The sequence below is a fragment of the Thamnophis elegans genome, chromosome 9, assembly GCF_009769535.1.
Source record: "Thamnophis elegans isolate rThaEle1 chromosome 9, rThaEle1.pri, whole genome shotgun sequence".
NCBI classification, from domain to species: domain Eukaryota; kingdom Metazoa; phylum Chordata; class Lepidosauria; order Squamata; family Colubridae; genus Thamnophis; species Thamnophis elegans.
In genome coordinates this window covers 14504293-14520994 of record NC_045549.1, presented here as the reverse complement: position 1 = coordinate 14520994, position 16702 = coordinate 14504293, and the positions used below count along the sequence as shown (strand labels likewise).

The 16702-nt window shown below is 42.8% G+C and overlaps 1 protein-coding gene across 1 annotated transcript in view; it reads left to right on the top strand.

Moving 5' to 3' along the window:
• The window catches only part of FAM13A (family with sequence similarity 13 member A), a 171234-nt gene that overhangs the window by 49023 nt on the left and 105509 nt on the right, over positions 1-16702 (top strand). Inside the window, exon 7 of the mRNA XM_032223956.1 lies at positions 13173-13333. Coding sequence (XP_032079847.1) covers positions 13173-13333 — 161 coding nt within the window. The remainder of the gene's footprint in view (positions 1-13172; positions 13334-16702) is intronic.

The window sequence follows — 16702 nt, the reverse complement described above, 5'->3', positions numbered from 1 at the left end:
AGGGCATTTTTCCCTTCCCCCAGCCCTGTTGAAACCTGCAGAGTGTTCCTGGGGGTCGGGAGGGAAAAAGGGGGAAATAGCCCATTTTTCGCAAAAATGGGATTTGGGGGCGGGGCTTCAAGAAGCCAAAAATGGTTGTATTCGGTGTATAAGACCGTGACCCGTCAAAAGCGCGAACGTCATAAGCGCGCTGACAACAGCACGGCGCTAAAACCGCGATGTCAAAAGCGTGCCAACAACAGCGCGCCAACAACAGCGCGCCAACAACAGCGCGCTGACAGAAGCGCGATTTAATTTAAGGTAAGATTTACGGTTAGGGTTAGGTTTAGGGTTAGGTTTAGGGTTACGTTACAGCGCGCTTCTGTCGGCGCGCTTCTGTCGGCGCGCTTTTGTCAGCGCGCTTTAGGGCTAATTCGTCGCTCATTCGTCGCGCGGTTTTGTCACCGCGCTTTAGACACCGCGGTTTAGTCAGGCGCGCTTTTGTTGTGCACGCATTTGTGGTGGAACCATATAAGACACACCAACTTTTCCACGCTCTTTTGGGGGGCAGGGAAGGTGCGTTTCATACTCTGAAAAATATGGTACTTATGTATTAGTACTTTACTACTTTTCTAGTTCTTCTGAACAATCTCTGAACAGAGAGCAATCCATAATGTTAAAAAGGATCCTGGTTTTTAAGAAACAGTGTTGTTTTGTACCTGATGAAAGCATAATCTGAAGTATTTGAATCCTGTTGAAAAGTCTAACATCTAAGAACTAGTCTAACATCTAAGATCAAAATCAATCAAGATGAACCAGGTCTTGCGTTATGCAATGACATAATGTACACCAATATAAAGATTCTGTACTTTATAGAATCTTTAAAAGGGAAGAATTTCTCCCTTTTTTAATCTCTTCAGCCTCTTACACAATAGCATAATATTGACAGTAGTTCTGGGTTTTTTTGTGTTTTCTGGGAAAGAACATGAATACAGAAAGTGATGTGTTTGTTTCCTCAATCAATCTTTGTTGTGAGATGAAACAAAATGAAGTTAGATATTAAACAATGTTGTGGAAGTTCACCATCATGAGGTTTTTTAGTAAAGGAACAAGGCTTATAAAAGAACACGGACAACTCCTTCCTAATCTTATCTGATAGTTAAACTTTCACACATTAGCAGTTCCAAGATCGGCTAGCTGTGTTTCTAAAGACAGTCCTTTGTTTTAGAAACACAAGCAATTTTTACCGGTTTAGCGTTATTAAGTCTCATGACCAATTTTATAGACGTGATAGCTTATCCCCATCCTATCAGTTCTGTTCCCTAACGAAACGACTCTTAGCAGGATTTCCGCAGCTTTTGGGCCTGGTGGACATTTTTGGAATATTTGAGAAAAATCTGGATTTTCTGGTGAAATATCTGCTGGGAGTTCGAATATTCACCACAGTTGGCTATAAAGCACTAATTGATCAAAATGCTACCCGCCCTCTACTCTTCCCAACCTTGCTTATTATTGCCTTTTGCTCAAAGTGATTGGAAACATTGAAAAAAAGAAATGAGCAGCCATTATTGTGTTCATAGTGGGCCCATTTGGCATCAGAGATATGACTTCACGAAGCCAACTAAATAAAAATTAATTGAATTACTGCATGCCACCTGTGCAATAATTTTCCCCATTTGTCTCACTAAAATATCAAGGTAACTTTTGGTGGAGCACTCAAGCTATATTCAAGACTCCAAAGAGCAATATGTGATTGGGGTCTCACGCTGTACATGGCTGTTCTAGAGAGTCTGTTGTGGCCCGCCAGTGAAGCTGGCAGCAGATTCAGACAGTGAGGAGGTTGGGGAGGAACATGGGCCAGTCCTGGAGTCTGGGGAAGGCTCTGGTGAGGGCTCTGTGTCGGGAGGCAGAGATGGGGCCAGGGCCGTCTGACAGTTATCAGCTGCCTTCGGAGTCAAACTTCAGGGAGGCCGATGAATAGCTGGAGCCTGTTCCCAGTGTGCGCATGCGCAGAGTTGCCAGACAAAAGGAACAGCTAAAGAACAAGGGTCGACTTGGGAGTAAGGCCACAAGTGGACGATGAATGGCCCCTCCCAGAGGAAATAAAAGAGGGAAAGGGGAGTGGAGTTTGCAGGAGAGAATTAGTTCGCTTAATTGGTTCGTGACTCTCCGAGACTCCTTGCCAAGTTTTGCAGATATCGGCCTGGCAGCTCTCAAAGCCAGATAAGGTCTGTGACTGTAAATCCTCCTTTGAAAGACTTTGCTGGATGTGAATGAGCAGAATTCACAGGAAATTACTAAAACGAGTTTTTGTCGGGACCAGGAGTTTGCTTCATGCACTTGGGAAGCCTCGGTCAGAACAGGTCCGCTCCGCAAACCTTGACTTGCTGAGGTTCATCAGGGGTGAAGCTTTGTGGCTCATCAAAGTCCTGGCAGAGCCCCAGTGAATGGACACAATGCATCTTGAAAACCACAGCTCTCCAAACTTCTTAAACATCCTAAGAATTACTTTGTACTTTCCTATTTTCCCATTACAAACATGGCATTTTAGCAGCATGAAGTCTCTTTTCCTCTCCCAGGAGGGTTTTTTGAAAAACTGTATACTGTGAAAGGAAAGACTTGCTTAGAAGAGAGATGGCTTTTTGCCAGTAACAAAAAACCTGACTAATTGTGCCTTTCTGAAAATCAGCAGGAAGTAAGGGGAGTTGGGGTGAGAGCAACGGATTTGAAGAAGTAAAACATGCCACCAGTCTCTGCAGCAGTGTGTGACTGCCCAAGACTGTTACTAAAATCCTGTGCAAACATGAATCAACTATTGTCAATACCTCCTTTTTATACAACCCTGTAATCTCTTAATTTGTGGCAGTGTCTGGGCGCCCGGATGCAACTGAGTGTTTACTGGCCGACTGTTATCAACAATGCATCAAAATACATAAAAATTACTTTCGAAAACTATCCGGGTAATGCTATGCCTTTAGATGAATCCTAAACATTTGCAAACATTTATTAATAAGCATACATACAATGAGATATTCCAGCGTCCTTGGATACCATTACATCACAACTGGTGTCCAAATGATTTAGCAGTTTGCTGTCAAAACATTTTATCTTGGCTCTCAAAAGCAAAAAGATTTATTGATCTGTTTTTTGAACTGCAGATTATATAAGCTCCCTTCTCTCTTTTTTTTTGCAAGAGTTCTGGTAGTGGTTTGTGTAAATCCCATTTGCATTCATTTCTGTGAGATTGCTTATTAAGGAGGGGGGGGAGACAGAAAATCCTTTGTTATGGCCCGATGGGTGAGCATTGCCTCTTTTGCTTGGATAAAGTCTTTAATTCCTATTCCCAAAATAGTGCAAGAATTGAAAGCTTCACTTGAAGTTCCAGAGCTGGGAAATCATTTCTTATCAGGCCAGTTGTTGGCTTATTGGACCTCTGCTCTCCTGATAATTGACTTTCCATGGTCTCATGAGTAAATTTCCTGCACGTGTTTCTTCTGTCCTATGTTATTTGTCCTTAGCTCATATGCTACTCATATGGGTACTTGAGAGACCGCCTGCTGCCAATTACCTCCCAAAGACCCATTAGATCACACAGGGTTGGCCTCCTCCAGGTTCCGTCTATCAGCCAATGCCATCTGGCTACTACCCGGGGGAGGGCCTTCTCTGTGGCAGCTCCGGCCCTCTGGAACGAGCTCCCTGCAGAGATTCGGACCCTCACCTCTCTCCAGGCCTTCCGAAAAGCCGTTAAAACCTGGCTGTGTCGGCAGGCCTGGGGTTGATGAGTTCCCTTCCCCTCTCGATTTGTGTGTCTGTTGGTTACTTTTAAATGCTTGTATTTGTAGTTTTTGTGTTTCCCTCCCCCCTTGGGTTTGTGAGCCGCCCTGAGTCCCTCTGGGAATAGCGCGGCATATAAATAAAACGAAACCTAAACCTAAACCTACTGTGAAACCATTCAAGTCCTAATAAATAAATGTCTGAAGATTCTCAGTCATCCAGGTCATGGTTGTCCCCAATGTGCTTTTTCAACAGTCAACTGGACTTCGTTTTTCCTTGAAGACGTTTCACTTCTCATCCAAGAAGCTTCTTCCGTTCTGAGCAAGTTTCTTGGATGGGGAGCAAAACATCTTCAAGGAAAAACGAAGTCCAGTTGACTGTTGAAAAAGCACCCTCGGGACATTCAAATAGTAGTTATAACCCAAGGGTGTTAAACTGGCTGCCCGTGGGCCGGATGCGTCATGCACAGGCCACGCCCACCCCAGCTCGGCGAATGGGGAGAAATTGTGAAATGTCACATGACGGCAACGTGAGGCTGCAAGTTTGACACCCATGTTATAACCGGTTGGGAATGTGGAGGAAGAAAGTTTCCTTTTACCACTTAGAGCTATCAGCTTGCTGCCTCGGCGGTTATAAATATTTAACGGGTATTAAATGAAAAGATGCATTGAACCTCTGATGGTATGTGGTTTGTCTTTATTTGCCTTGAAAAACCAGAGTCTGGGAACTGCTTCTAGCGTGCTCTTTTTGAAAGAGGAAACAAATGTGCTGGTGGAGAAAGTGCCTTGTCAGATTAAATTAGGATCATAGTTCTTTTAGGCTGCTGAACACAGCAGCCTCCGCTCAAACAGCAATTCTTCTGAAAGGGTCCAAAATAGATAGCCATCTAGCCTCCATTTTAATGTACCCAATGAAGGGAACCTTGGGAATTCGGTTCCACTTTCAAATCAATCTTATCCTTTAGGAGTTCATCCGGAATGTGACTCCTTGTAATGCCAACCTATTAATCTGTGTCTTGGTTGCGAGTACAGCAGAGACGAGCTTTCGCTGTTCTGTGAAACACCACTTCAATAGCTGAGGAATGCTGCCGAAACCTCACTGAAGTGTCTTCGTGCAAGGCTTAACATAATGACTATTTTGTCTCCACCAGAGACTTAGTGTCTGCCCTTGATTATGCTTATTGCAATTCTTTGTACCATTCTGGTTTTAGTTTAGAGTGCAGTGACAAGAAATGGGCAGATTGCTACTGGGTAAAAAAATAGAAAAGTTCATAACCTTGGCCCTAAATTATGTGGTGGAATAAGAAAGAATTTAAAGGGAAAATATCTTTACAAGAGGTTTTTACACACTCACATGCACGCACGCAAAGACACATATAATTGGGGATGGGGTGTGTAGTCTTCGCTATCTTCAGTTATTATGGCACAGCCAAACCACACCACCTTACATCGATACCAGTAAGCTTGAGAAGTTAGATAAAGAATATAAATGCAAAGGAATAAACCTCTTTTAAGGTGCATTTGTTGAGTCTACCACAAAAAGAGACGCCTTATCATACTGACTTTTTTTTGAAAAATGATGTCATAAAAATAGGATGGTAGGGGAGGGGGAGAATTGAGAACTTTCAATGACCTTGGCTGGGTTTAATCCTGAGGAAGAGCACTCCACACGACTGTATATTTGTGATACAGATCTCATTCCTCTCTTTGAAAAACCAAGGTTAGAACACCTGACTCTATTGTAAATTCTGTAGTACATTAACTATGCGATATGTGAATAAGTACACTTTTCTATCAATCCAAATCTACAGCAGATAACCTCCCATGAGAGTTACAGGTTTTAGTACTGCAAGAATCAGCTTCTTTCTAGGAAATTAAACTTGCATCCACTCTGCGCTGGTTTTAGAAGGTTTGTAGAGTGTAGGAGAAGGACAGGTAGAGTCTGGTGGTGGAGTCAAGAGAGGTATCAGCCTGGCATTGTTACATTTGTACAAATAGTTTAAGTCAGGGGTGTCAAACTCAAGGGCCAAGGGCTGGATCGGCCCGCAGGGGTGCTTAGTTCTGGCCCATGGGGCTGCCCTGAAAACAGCGAAGGACTGGCCTGCAGTGCCTCTGCCAGTGAAAACAGATCTTGAGGCCATGCACAGCACCCCCACCCTGAGCTTTGTCACAGCCAAAAATAAAGCTCAGAAGCTCATTTTTGCTGGTAGAGCACTTAGGCCTCCATAGGCGTGTTTCCCCCCCCCCCCCCCAACACAAGTGACATCAAGCTGGCCATGCCCACCACATCCCCTGCCCCGAGGTCAACTATAACCCTGATGCGGACCTCAATGAAATCGAGTTTGACAGCCCTGGTCTAAGTTCAAATCTTCTTGAATTTCATTAACTTTTATCTAGCGTCAATTTAATGCTGACCATTACATGGCAAGATACTTATGTGTAGGCAGAATCAATAAATCAGCTTAACTGGAACATAATGTATGGTTGTGACTCTTCGTACCTGTCAAGAAGTCCACATGAAAGAGTGTTATTCCATTTAAAACCAGGACCTCTCTCCCTCTGTGCACACAGTGCATCATGAGGAATTATGGATGACAATTTATAAACACTCAAGCTAAAAAAAGTGTTCAATACCAGAGCAAAAATAGGATGGTTGGATAGATTATTAAAGAATAAAGTAAGCTGCTTTCTGATTCCAACACCCACCATCCCAACATTTGCAAACAGACATGCAGAGCTCTGCAAAAGTTCGACCATAAGAAAGGCTGAGGGCCAAAGAATTGAGGCCTTTGAACTATGGCCCTGGAGAAGACTCCTGCGAGTCCCTTGGACTGCAAGGCGATCAAACCGGTCAGTCCTAGAGCAGATCAACCCTGACTGCTCTTTAGAAGGCCAGATCCTGAAGAGGAAACTCAAATGCTTTGGCCACCCAATGAGAAGGAAGGACTCCCTGGAGAAGAGCCTCATGCTGGGAAAGATTGAGGGCAAAAGAAGAAAGGGACGACAGAGAAGGAGGTGGCTGGATGGAGTCACCGAAACAGTAGGTGTGAGCTTAAATGGACTCCAGAGGATGGTAGAGGACAGGAAGGCCTGGAGGAACGTTGTCCATGGGGTCACGACGGGTCAGACACGACTTTGCAACTAACAACAACAACAATGCAGAGCCCACTAGGAGTAATGAAGAGAGAGGGCTGTTTTCTCCAATACCCTTGATTTCTCTACACTTAAGGATGACGGGAAGCAGAAGTCTACAGTATTTATACAAACTGTCAGTGGCTCTTGAAAAACCTGCATATTTTTGCTTGATTTAGCGTGCTGTGTATAACAATGCCAACAATGTAAGTGAGACACCTAAATTCTTTCATTAAGCAGTAATTCAGTATCATGGATATTAAGTATAAGACTGCCATAAATGGAGACAGTTTCCCAGTTAAGCACTCTGGCCCATTTGGGTGTATACACATGGAGTTGAGCAGCATAATCTTTCATTATGGCATTGACATTAGCTTTGTGAGCAGACTAAACTTCTCAAGGACTTTTTCCATACTGACGACAAAAGCCGATGCTTTGGGGAAACTGATCAGTGTATTTAAAAAGTTGTGTGAAAGTGTAAGCATGTAACCCAAGAAATCACTACTATAAGAAGCTCTGTGTAATTATTTCTGTCACTGAGTCACAATGCACATAATACTCAAGATCTATATGCTATGGTGATAGTAGTAATTGTTGTAATACCAGTAGTAGTAATTGTAGTTGTTATCATAGCAGCAGCAGGAGCAATAATAAAAATGACCCTAGTGACAAATGTTTTGGTTTTATTGCTATAGAAAAATAATCTGGCCTGGTATGGACAAGGTTAGACTGTTCCTGTATCAGCCATGCTTGCTATGGAAATATGTTTGGCTTATTGACACCTGACAAAATGGGGTGTGTGGATTTATCCTGTCACACAAAACAAGAAATTAAAATCAGGAAAGGGAGAGGAGGGTTCAGAAAACCATTTTGATATGCTACCTCAGTGATGGGCCTGATCCTGGTACTCTCAGTTGTAGTCATTTAGCAATCTTGGGGGTCATTAAGTAGACAGAGTTCCAGGTAAGGAGTGCAGGAGGGTGAGAAAACCCCTAGGATATGTTCTGACCTAGGCTTCCTGATATAATAAAAAGCAGACGCTTAGCCCCCAAAATCCTCTTTTTATTTCAAAGGCTGTGAATTATGTTCATTCACAGCCCCTAATGAGTCCCAAATAGTTTGTAAAGAGTCCGACAGTAGGCTGCCAAAGTCTTTCGGGATAAGGCTGATAAGCACCCACCTTTTATCTTCCTTGAAACACTGCCTAAGACTTAAATGGCAATTAGCTTGGCAAGGCCACATGGAGCAGAGTCAAACCGGAGCTTCAGAAGGTAAACCAACCAGCGTGAACAAAGTTGCTTCCTGCAAAGGCTTATGTGCCTTTGCTCCTTCTTTATGTCCTATGGGAGGGCCTCCAAGTCTTACTCCTGAGTTGCCCCTTCTGTCTTAACTGTTCTTGCCTTCTGGCAGCTCTGCACATGTGTGCACTGGGAACAGGGTCCCCCAACGCTTCCTCACTGATTTCTGCCTCTAGGGGTTCCGGAGGCAGCACATAACTCCCAGATAGTCCTGGCCCCGTCTCTGCTTCCGATGCAGAGCCCTCGTCCAAGCCTTCCCCAGACTCCAGGACTGGCCCATGCCCCTCCCCAACCTCCTCACTGTCCAACTCTGTTGCAGCTCTGCTGGCCGCCAGCAGACCACAACAGGAAGTATCATTCATTCAAGAGTTGAAAATATTGAAATACAAGCAGGATTTTCAGCCATTGACTGGAGGGACACTCGTGAGTGGTCATCACCGGGCCTCCTTCAGCCATCTGAGGCACCACATCCTCTTTACCATACCGTCTCTCCACTCTCTGCTTGGATTTTGGCTTCCGCTTGTCTCTAGTGAAAGAGCTGCCTGTTGAAGAAATTCAAGTGCCTTCCATGCACTTGGCCAACTCCTTTGGGAAGGTGCAAGAATGGACCTGAAGTCTTCAGGTTTTCAGCTCTGTTTCTGCAGCCTGCCAAACAAATTCAGCTGCCTTCGCTGGGCAGCTCTTTCAGGCAGCCCCCAGTGGTGAAAGGGCCGACAGCAGCTTTCCCATTGACTTCTTGTAAATTAAGGACAAATAGATGGGGAAGAAATGGAGGAAGTGACAGATTTTATTTTCCTGGGCTCCAAGATCACTGCAGATGGGAACTGCAGCCAAGAAATTAAAAGACGCTTGCTCCTGGGGAGGAAAGTTAGGGCAAATCGAGATAGCATACTAAAAAGCAGAGACATCACCTTGCCAACAAAAGTGTGTATAGTCAAGGTTTTCCCAGTTGCAATGTATGGCTGTGAAAGTTGGACCATAAGAAAGGCTGAGTGCCAAAGAATGGAGGTCTTTGAACTCTGGTGCTGGAGAAGACTCCTGCAAGTCCCTTGGACTGCAAGGCGATCAAACCGGTCAGTCCTAGAGGAGATCAACCATGGCTGCTCTTTAGAAGGCCAGATCCTGAAGAGGAAACTCAAATACTTTGGCTACCTAATGAGAAGGAAGGACTCACTGGAGAAGAGCCTAATGCTGGGAACAATGGAGGGCAAAAGAAGAAGGGGATGACAGAGAACGAGGTGGCTGGATGGAGTCACCGAAGCAGTAGGCATGAGCTTAAATGGACTCCAGTGGTTGGTAGAGGTCAGGAAGGCCTGGAGGAACGTTGTCCATGGGGTCGTGATGGATTGGACACGACTTCACAACTAACAACAACAAATCAAGGACTACCTATAGGTTTACTGTTGTGAAGAGGTTTTGGGGGGGGGGGGAATGATGTATTCATTTATTTAGGCAGGCCTCAGATGCTAACAGAAGTTGGACTTATTTACATACTCTGTGGGTGAACTTCTGCAGGCTGTGTTTTTGGGTTTTTATTGGGGGGGTGGGTTGTTTCCCACTGTCACCTTGATCCATTTCCCTTGAGAAAGCAAACAAGGCAGCAAGAATTTCTTAAGCTGTCCAATTGCTACAGTAGGTCTCTCTATGTCAGCTTCAGGGCTCATGTGTCTTAGCAGTGCAGTTGCCAAAAAATTTTCCGCAGGAGGCGTGTTAATAGGCCCGAGATTACATAAATTCAATACTCTAGGTTCCCTCTTCTTTCCAAAATAGACTACAAATTAACACTGTGGCTGGAGCAGTGCCTAAAAGCTTGGAAATGCTTTTATAATGCAGCTTTAATCATAAGTCATGGCTCCTTTAACATGTCAGCCGGCCCCAAACAAATGGAAAAAATGGGTGGTTGGCATGACTAAACCCCGAAGGCACATGGAACACTGTTACCGTCCCACCAAAGATAGTTCCTATTTTCCTACATGCATTTTTACATGCTTTCAAACTACTAGGTTGGCAGAAGCTGGGATAAGTAACGGGAGCTCACGCTGTTACGTGGCACTAGGGATTTGGACTGCTAACCTTTCTGATCAACAAGCTTAGCTTCTTAGCCACTGAGCCACCACGTCCCTATGTTCCTTTTCTAGATGATATTTAAAATGTCTACCTGGAAGAATCATTTCAAGAAGACCAGCTTGGGATAGTGAAATAAATTTTTGGAAGCTGACCTAACTTGAGCAGATCTTGCTGCATTAATAAGAAACTGAGGTCGGAGCAAATCTCTCCATTTGCTGACTGGGTCTGCCAGTGAATAAATTACTTTATACATGTAACTGGAGGCAAAGCTGTGTCTAAAGCAGCATTATTCAACCTTGGCAACTTTAAGACATGTGGACTTCAGCTCCCAGAATTCCCCAACCAGCTCATGCTGTCTGGAGAATTCTGGGAGTTGAAGCCCACACAACTTAAAGTTTCCAAGGTTGAATAACACAAAAGTGTGGTGTGTTTTCAGTGAGGGACTTGGCATTTGGGGGACTGAAATGCAGTACATGGGGGGAGGGGGCGCAGTGGGGATTTTGGAACTTAGTACCTTTTTGGGGGGTCTATTAGGATTGAATGGTAATTAAGCAAACAGTCATATAAATCATATCTGTACAGTCTGGGGTGCAATGGGACCAAGAAGCAACTCCTTAAACAGAGACATCATTTCAAGCTGACATGAAACAAAGTTGAGCTGCTTTAATAAGCAGCTGAGAAATCGCTTCCTTACATAATATCCCGTACCGATCCTACAACATAAATGTTTGGTTGTGTTTTTGTGCTCCAACTAGGAAACAAATATTTTCAGCCAGGCTATTCAGTTTCTGTATATTTATGAATTGAAGGAAAGGGCAGTTATGATGGTGATGATGATGAAGAAGAAGAAGAATTGGAGGAAAAGGTGTTCTAGTATTTCTTCTTGCATAATAATAGGGGTTGTAAAGTAAGCAAGCACAAATAAAACTTTTGTTTATTATTAATCTTCTATGCCACCCATTTCGCTAAAGCAGCTTACAGTCATACAATTAAAAAACATATAAAACATTAACACAATTTAAATACATTTAAAATTCAGTTATATATAATGCTTTATTGGCCAAGTGTGATTGGACACACAAGGAATTTGTCTTTGGTGGATATGCTCTCAGTGCACATAAAAGACAAGATACATTCATCACGAATCATAAGGTATAACATTTAATGATAGTCATGGGGTACAAATAAGCAATCAAATCATACTAGGAAACAATATAAATCATAAGGATACAAGCAACAAAGTTACAGTCATACAGTCTTAAGTGGGAGGAAATGGGTGATAGGAACAATGAGAAGATTAATACTTTCTTCTCTCCTTCCTTCCTTCCTCCCCTCCTTTCCCTTCTCTCCTTCCCCTTCCTCCCCTTTACCCTTCCCCTCTTCTTCCCATTCCTCCCCTCTTTCCTACTCTTACATTCCCTCCCATTCTTCCTCTGCCTTTCCCTTTCTCCTCTCCTTCCTATCTTAGAAGAAAGAGAAGAAAGGGGGGTAGGAAGGAGGGAGGGAAGGAAGGAGAGAAGAAAGGAGGGAAGGAAGGAGAGAAGAAAGGAGGGAAGGAGGGAATGTAGGAGAGAAGGAAGGGGGGAAGGAAGGAGGAAAGGAAGGGGGAAAGGAAGGAGAGAAGGAGAAAAGAAAGGAGGGAAGGAAGAAGGGAGGGAAGGAGGGAAGGGGAAGGAGGGAGGGAAGGAAGGGGAGTAGGAGAGAAGAAACGAGGGAAGGAAAGAGGGAGGGAGGGAAGAAGAAGTAGGACCGTTGTAAGATAAGATGGATCTATGGGATGTTAAAAAAGCAATCTTCAAGTATATTGTCAACAGTAGGGAAAAATTGTTATAAATACATATTATTAATAACAGTTATGAGATCATATAATTGTGAATGTATATATGAAATTGATAAAATAAAACAAATTTTAAAAAAAAGAGAGAGAGAAGATTAATACTAATAGTAATGCAGACTTAGTAAATAGTTTGACAATATTGAGGGAATTATTTGTTTAGCAGAGTGATGGCGTTCGGGAAAAAACTGTCCTTGTGTCTAGTTGTTCTGGTGTGCAGTGCTCTATAGCATCGTTTTGAGGGTAGGAGTTGAAACAATTTATGTCCAGGATGTGAGGGGTCTGTAAATATTTTCACTGCCCTCTTTTTGACTCGTGCAGTGTACAGGTCCTCAGTGGAACACAGGTTGGTAGTAATTGTTTTTTTCTGCGGTTCTAATTATCCTCTGAAGTCTGTGCCTGTCTTGTTGGGTTGCAGAACCAAACCAGTCAGTTATAGAGGTGCAGATGACAGACTCAATAACTCTTCTATTTCCTCTATTTCTATATGGTATATTTCTATATTTCTAATTCCTATATTTCTGTACGATATTGAGATGTCAACCAGATTTACAGTATTACCAGGAAGAATGCCATAAATGTAGCTGAGTCACCATTATTAGGCAGTTATTAACTCCACTTACATAGTGTACATAATAACACATCTAATTGTGTGTTGTTATTCCAGTAATAGCAGTCTAGCACTCTTTCTCTGAGATAAATCATAATCTCATCCTTTATTTGGGGAGTTTAACACAAGGTAGAAGATAATGGAAAAGAGAATATACACAAAAATGTGTAGCACACTCTTTCAAGCTATTTATTTAATCACATTTCCAGGTTGTGGGGTTTTTTTCTTTTTCTTTTTTTTCCCAATATTTCAGTGCATTGCAAGACTTTTGTTCAATGTTCCTTACTGTGGCAGTATGCTTTTATGTTTACCTTATAACAGAAGGTATGTGTGAGGAGTGGGGTGGGGGAGTTGCTGAGTCATTCTTTGCTGGGGTTTAAAAAAAATAAAAATCCACTCTACCTGTGCTCAAAATGAGCTCGGAAAATTCCTCTGTCCCCTTAACGGTGGTGCCTTTTCTTTGATTTGCTTTTTTCCAGTCCAGACCAGGAAGACCATCTCTGACGCCTTTAATGCTGCAGCCGAGACTGTCAGATGGAATTCCTGGGGTTAGCATCCATTTAACCAATAGTTTGCGTCCCAAGGAGATGGAGTTAGCGGATGAAATCTCCTTCCTAAGCAGTGGTGCGTTCTTCACCAGGTCAGTGTCTCTCCTTTCTGCATCATCAGAGGCAAGCTTAGTTTCCAGATTCGTCTTCATGGGAGAGTTGTTGTGTTTGTGGGTACGCGAAGCTGCAGCTTAAGAGCACTGCAGCAGAATGCCAAGTGCTGTAAGAAATCTTAAATGCTCAGCAGCCAGCCATGGCTCCCTTCAATTAGACACACTCGTTTTGTTTATTATTAATAGCGAAACGCTCTTTTTGCTTACGTGCAACCCTGCAGGGCTAACAGAACTATTAGAAAATCATGCCAGCAGATGCGTGTGATTTTTTTAATGGTTTTTTTGGGGGGTGGTCCAAGTTAACGATCTTCAGGAAAAAAATTAGAACAGTTGGTAACGCACCGAGACCATGTCTGTGGCAAATTAGATTTCGTGAAATAGATAATCATTCTTCTCAGCATTTGTAAGATGAGTAAATTAAAGGAACGCTTCCGTTTGTTAGATGCATTCTTAGTGAAACAAGATGATACTGAAACATGCCCTTACCTTGGCTCTCTTTCAGTACTTGTAATGTGCGATTGGGGTGGGGAGAGAAATAAAACATAACCTTAACAATTGTGACCTGCTTTAGCGGCAGGACATAAGCAGATCAATCTTACCGTCTGCCACTGAGGAAAACATGTAGAGCTTTTTACACTTGAAGCCCATAATTTTATTTTATTTTTTAAAAAATCCTGATCTGTGCCAAAAACAGGTAAATGAAGATGCCAGCAAAAAGGGCAAGCTGGACTAAATTAGAATGTCATTGAAAACCCAAGATCTGGAATGAACCTGAAAAGATTTGTATTATAGCAAAGTAGAATGAAAAGCCGGCACTTTGCAGCGTAGTCCAGACTCCAGGTGTCGGAGATGTTTTGAGGTAGTGCCGTGTCATAGAAGACACGCTGTCTGATCAAAAGTGCTGAGGCAGCTGATGGAAAGTGCTGAAGTCAGTTATCTGGCTGCGGGAGAAATGTCCTTTCTGTGTTCACTGAAGTGGCTAGTTTGGGAGCTGCGTGTCGGTTCCATGCAGCACTTGGAGCACCCGTTCATTGAGCTACCTTGAAGGATTACCTGGAGAAATGTGATCAAAGCAAGATGCCCTTCTCCATTTCACACAAGTCTAAGCCTAAGTCGTGCCATATCAGCCATGAGGTACCAATACTTCCTGTGTGAAGTGTATGCCAGAAGAACTAAATAGGTAACCTTTGACTTACCCAAAATTTGAGCCCAAAATTTCTCCTGCTAAGCAAGACGCTTGTTCAGTAATTTTTGCCCCATTTGACGACCTTTCTTGCCACAGTTGTTAAGTAGATCCCTGCAGCTGTTAAGTTATTAAAACGGTTAAGTGAATATGGCTTCCATATTGATTTTGCTTGGTCGAAGATTGCAAAAGGGGATCACATGATCCCAGGATACTGCAATAGTCGTAAATGTGTGGCAGTCGCCAAGGTCTGAATTTTGATCACGTGACCATGGGGATGCTGCAAAGGCTGTAACTGTGAAAAATGGTCATAAGTTACTTTTTCAGTGCTGTTGTAACTTTGGACTATCACTTGATTAGCTATTGTAGATTGAGGACTACCTGGATTTCTGCAGCCATGGGTTACCATATTTTTCAGAGTATAAGACGCACCAGAGTATAAGACACACCAAGATTTTGAAGAGGCAAATTAAAAAAAAGTTCTTGCACTCTGCAGACCTCCCCAAAACAGCCTGTTTTTTGTCAAAATAAGCGCATGCATAGCCTTTAGGAAGCTTATAGAGTGCTCCTGGGGGCTGGGGCGGCAAAAATCAGCCTGTTTTCGCTCATTTTTGCCCTCCCCAGTCCCAGGAGTACTCTATTAGCCTCCTAAAGGCTATGCACACCATTTTGGTGAAGGGGCGGGGTTTTGGGAGGCCAAAAATGCTGTATTCAGTGTATAAGATGCACCCAGATTTTCAGCCTCTTTTTTGAGGGAAAAGGGTGTGTTTTATACTCTGAAAAATATGGTACTTATCACAACCAACAGTTTATGAATTGGAAATTGGCTAGTTCAAATCTCTTTTGATCCTAAAAACAGAAGAGTAGTAATATTCAGAAATCAAATCCATTAAATTAAACATTAGAACAGAACCAAATTTTGTGTTTCCCAGTATTGCTTTTGCTTCTTTTACTTATATGAAATATATTTTTGGAAAAAAATGCTTCACTGCCTTTGTTTTAGGAATAAAATTTATATAAAGCACAAAATATCTTGGCTTCCTCCTTATAAAGTAATGTTCTTTGTTTCAAGAAACATGTTATTTCTGTCTCCATGGTAGTCAAGACAAATTTTCCTATTGCTATTGTTGTTAAGATTTGCTAGGAATAGAACTGATGAAAGAAGAAACTGCTTTCTCAGCTTTTTTGGTATCTGTAGATCTGGAAAGAAAGGAGAATATTTGCAGCTCAGGGTTGAAATGAGGGGTCCTTGGTGCTCTCTGAGCTTGCTTGTTTTCTTGCAGACGTTTCATTACCCTAACTAGTAACATCATCAGTACTAGACTAGCACTGACGATGTTACCTAGTTAGGGTAAGAAAACAAGTAAGCTTAGAGAACATCATGAACCCCTCAGAAAATCTTTAGTTTAGAAACAAGTTAGATCCTATGTATAAGCAAATTACCCAGGATGACTGTTTGTCTTCGCCATTCTATTTTTATGATGTGAGGACACCACCATATCCTACAAAAACTAAGCTCCATAAGTTGGGTAGTCTACATGATGACTCCTTTTCCCTCTTAATGTGACCTTTCCCAACTGTCTCTTTCAGTTTTGTTATGGCTCCTGTGCCTATCTTCCCAGCCAACACAGCTAATATCAGATTTGATGTGACATGTTCCTTACTTAGCATTTATTCCACTGCAGTGAATAACCTTGAAACACTAAGTCTTATAATGGTAGATGATTAGGGGACTGGAGACTAAAACATACGATGAATGGTTGCAGGAACTGGGCATGGCTAGTTTAGTGAAGAGAAGGACCAGGGGAGTCATGATAGCAGTACTCCAATATTTGAGGGGCTGCCATAGAGAGGAAGGGGTCAAGCTATTTTCCAAAGCACCGGGAGGCCAGACAAGGAATAATGGATGGAACTGACCAAGGAGAGATTCAACCTAGAAATAAGGAGACATTTTCTGACTGAGAACAATCAACCAATGGAACAGAAGTTGCCTTTGGAGGTTGTGGGAGCTTCATCACTGGAGGCTTTCAAGAAGAGATTGGACTGCCATTTGTCAGAAATGATATAGGGTCTCCTGCTTGGGCGGGGGAGTTGGACTAGATGACCTGCAAGGTCCCTTCCAACTCTGTTGATCTGTTTCTTCTCCTAAAGTGTGGGTAGCATCT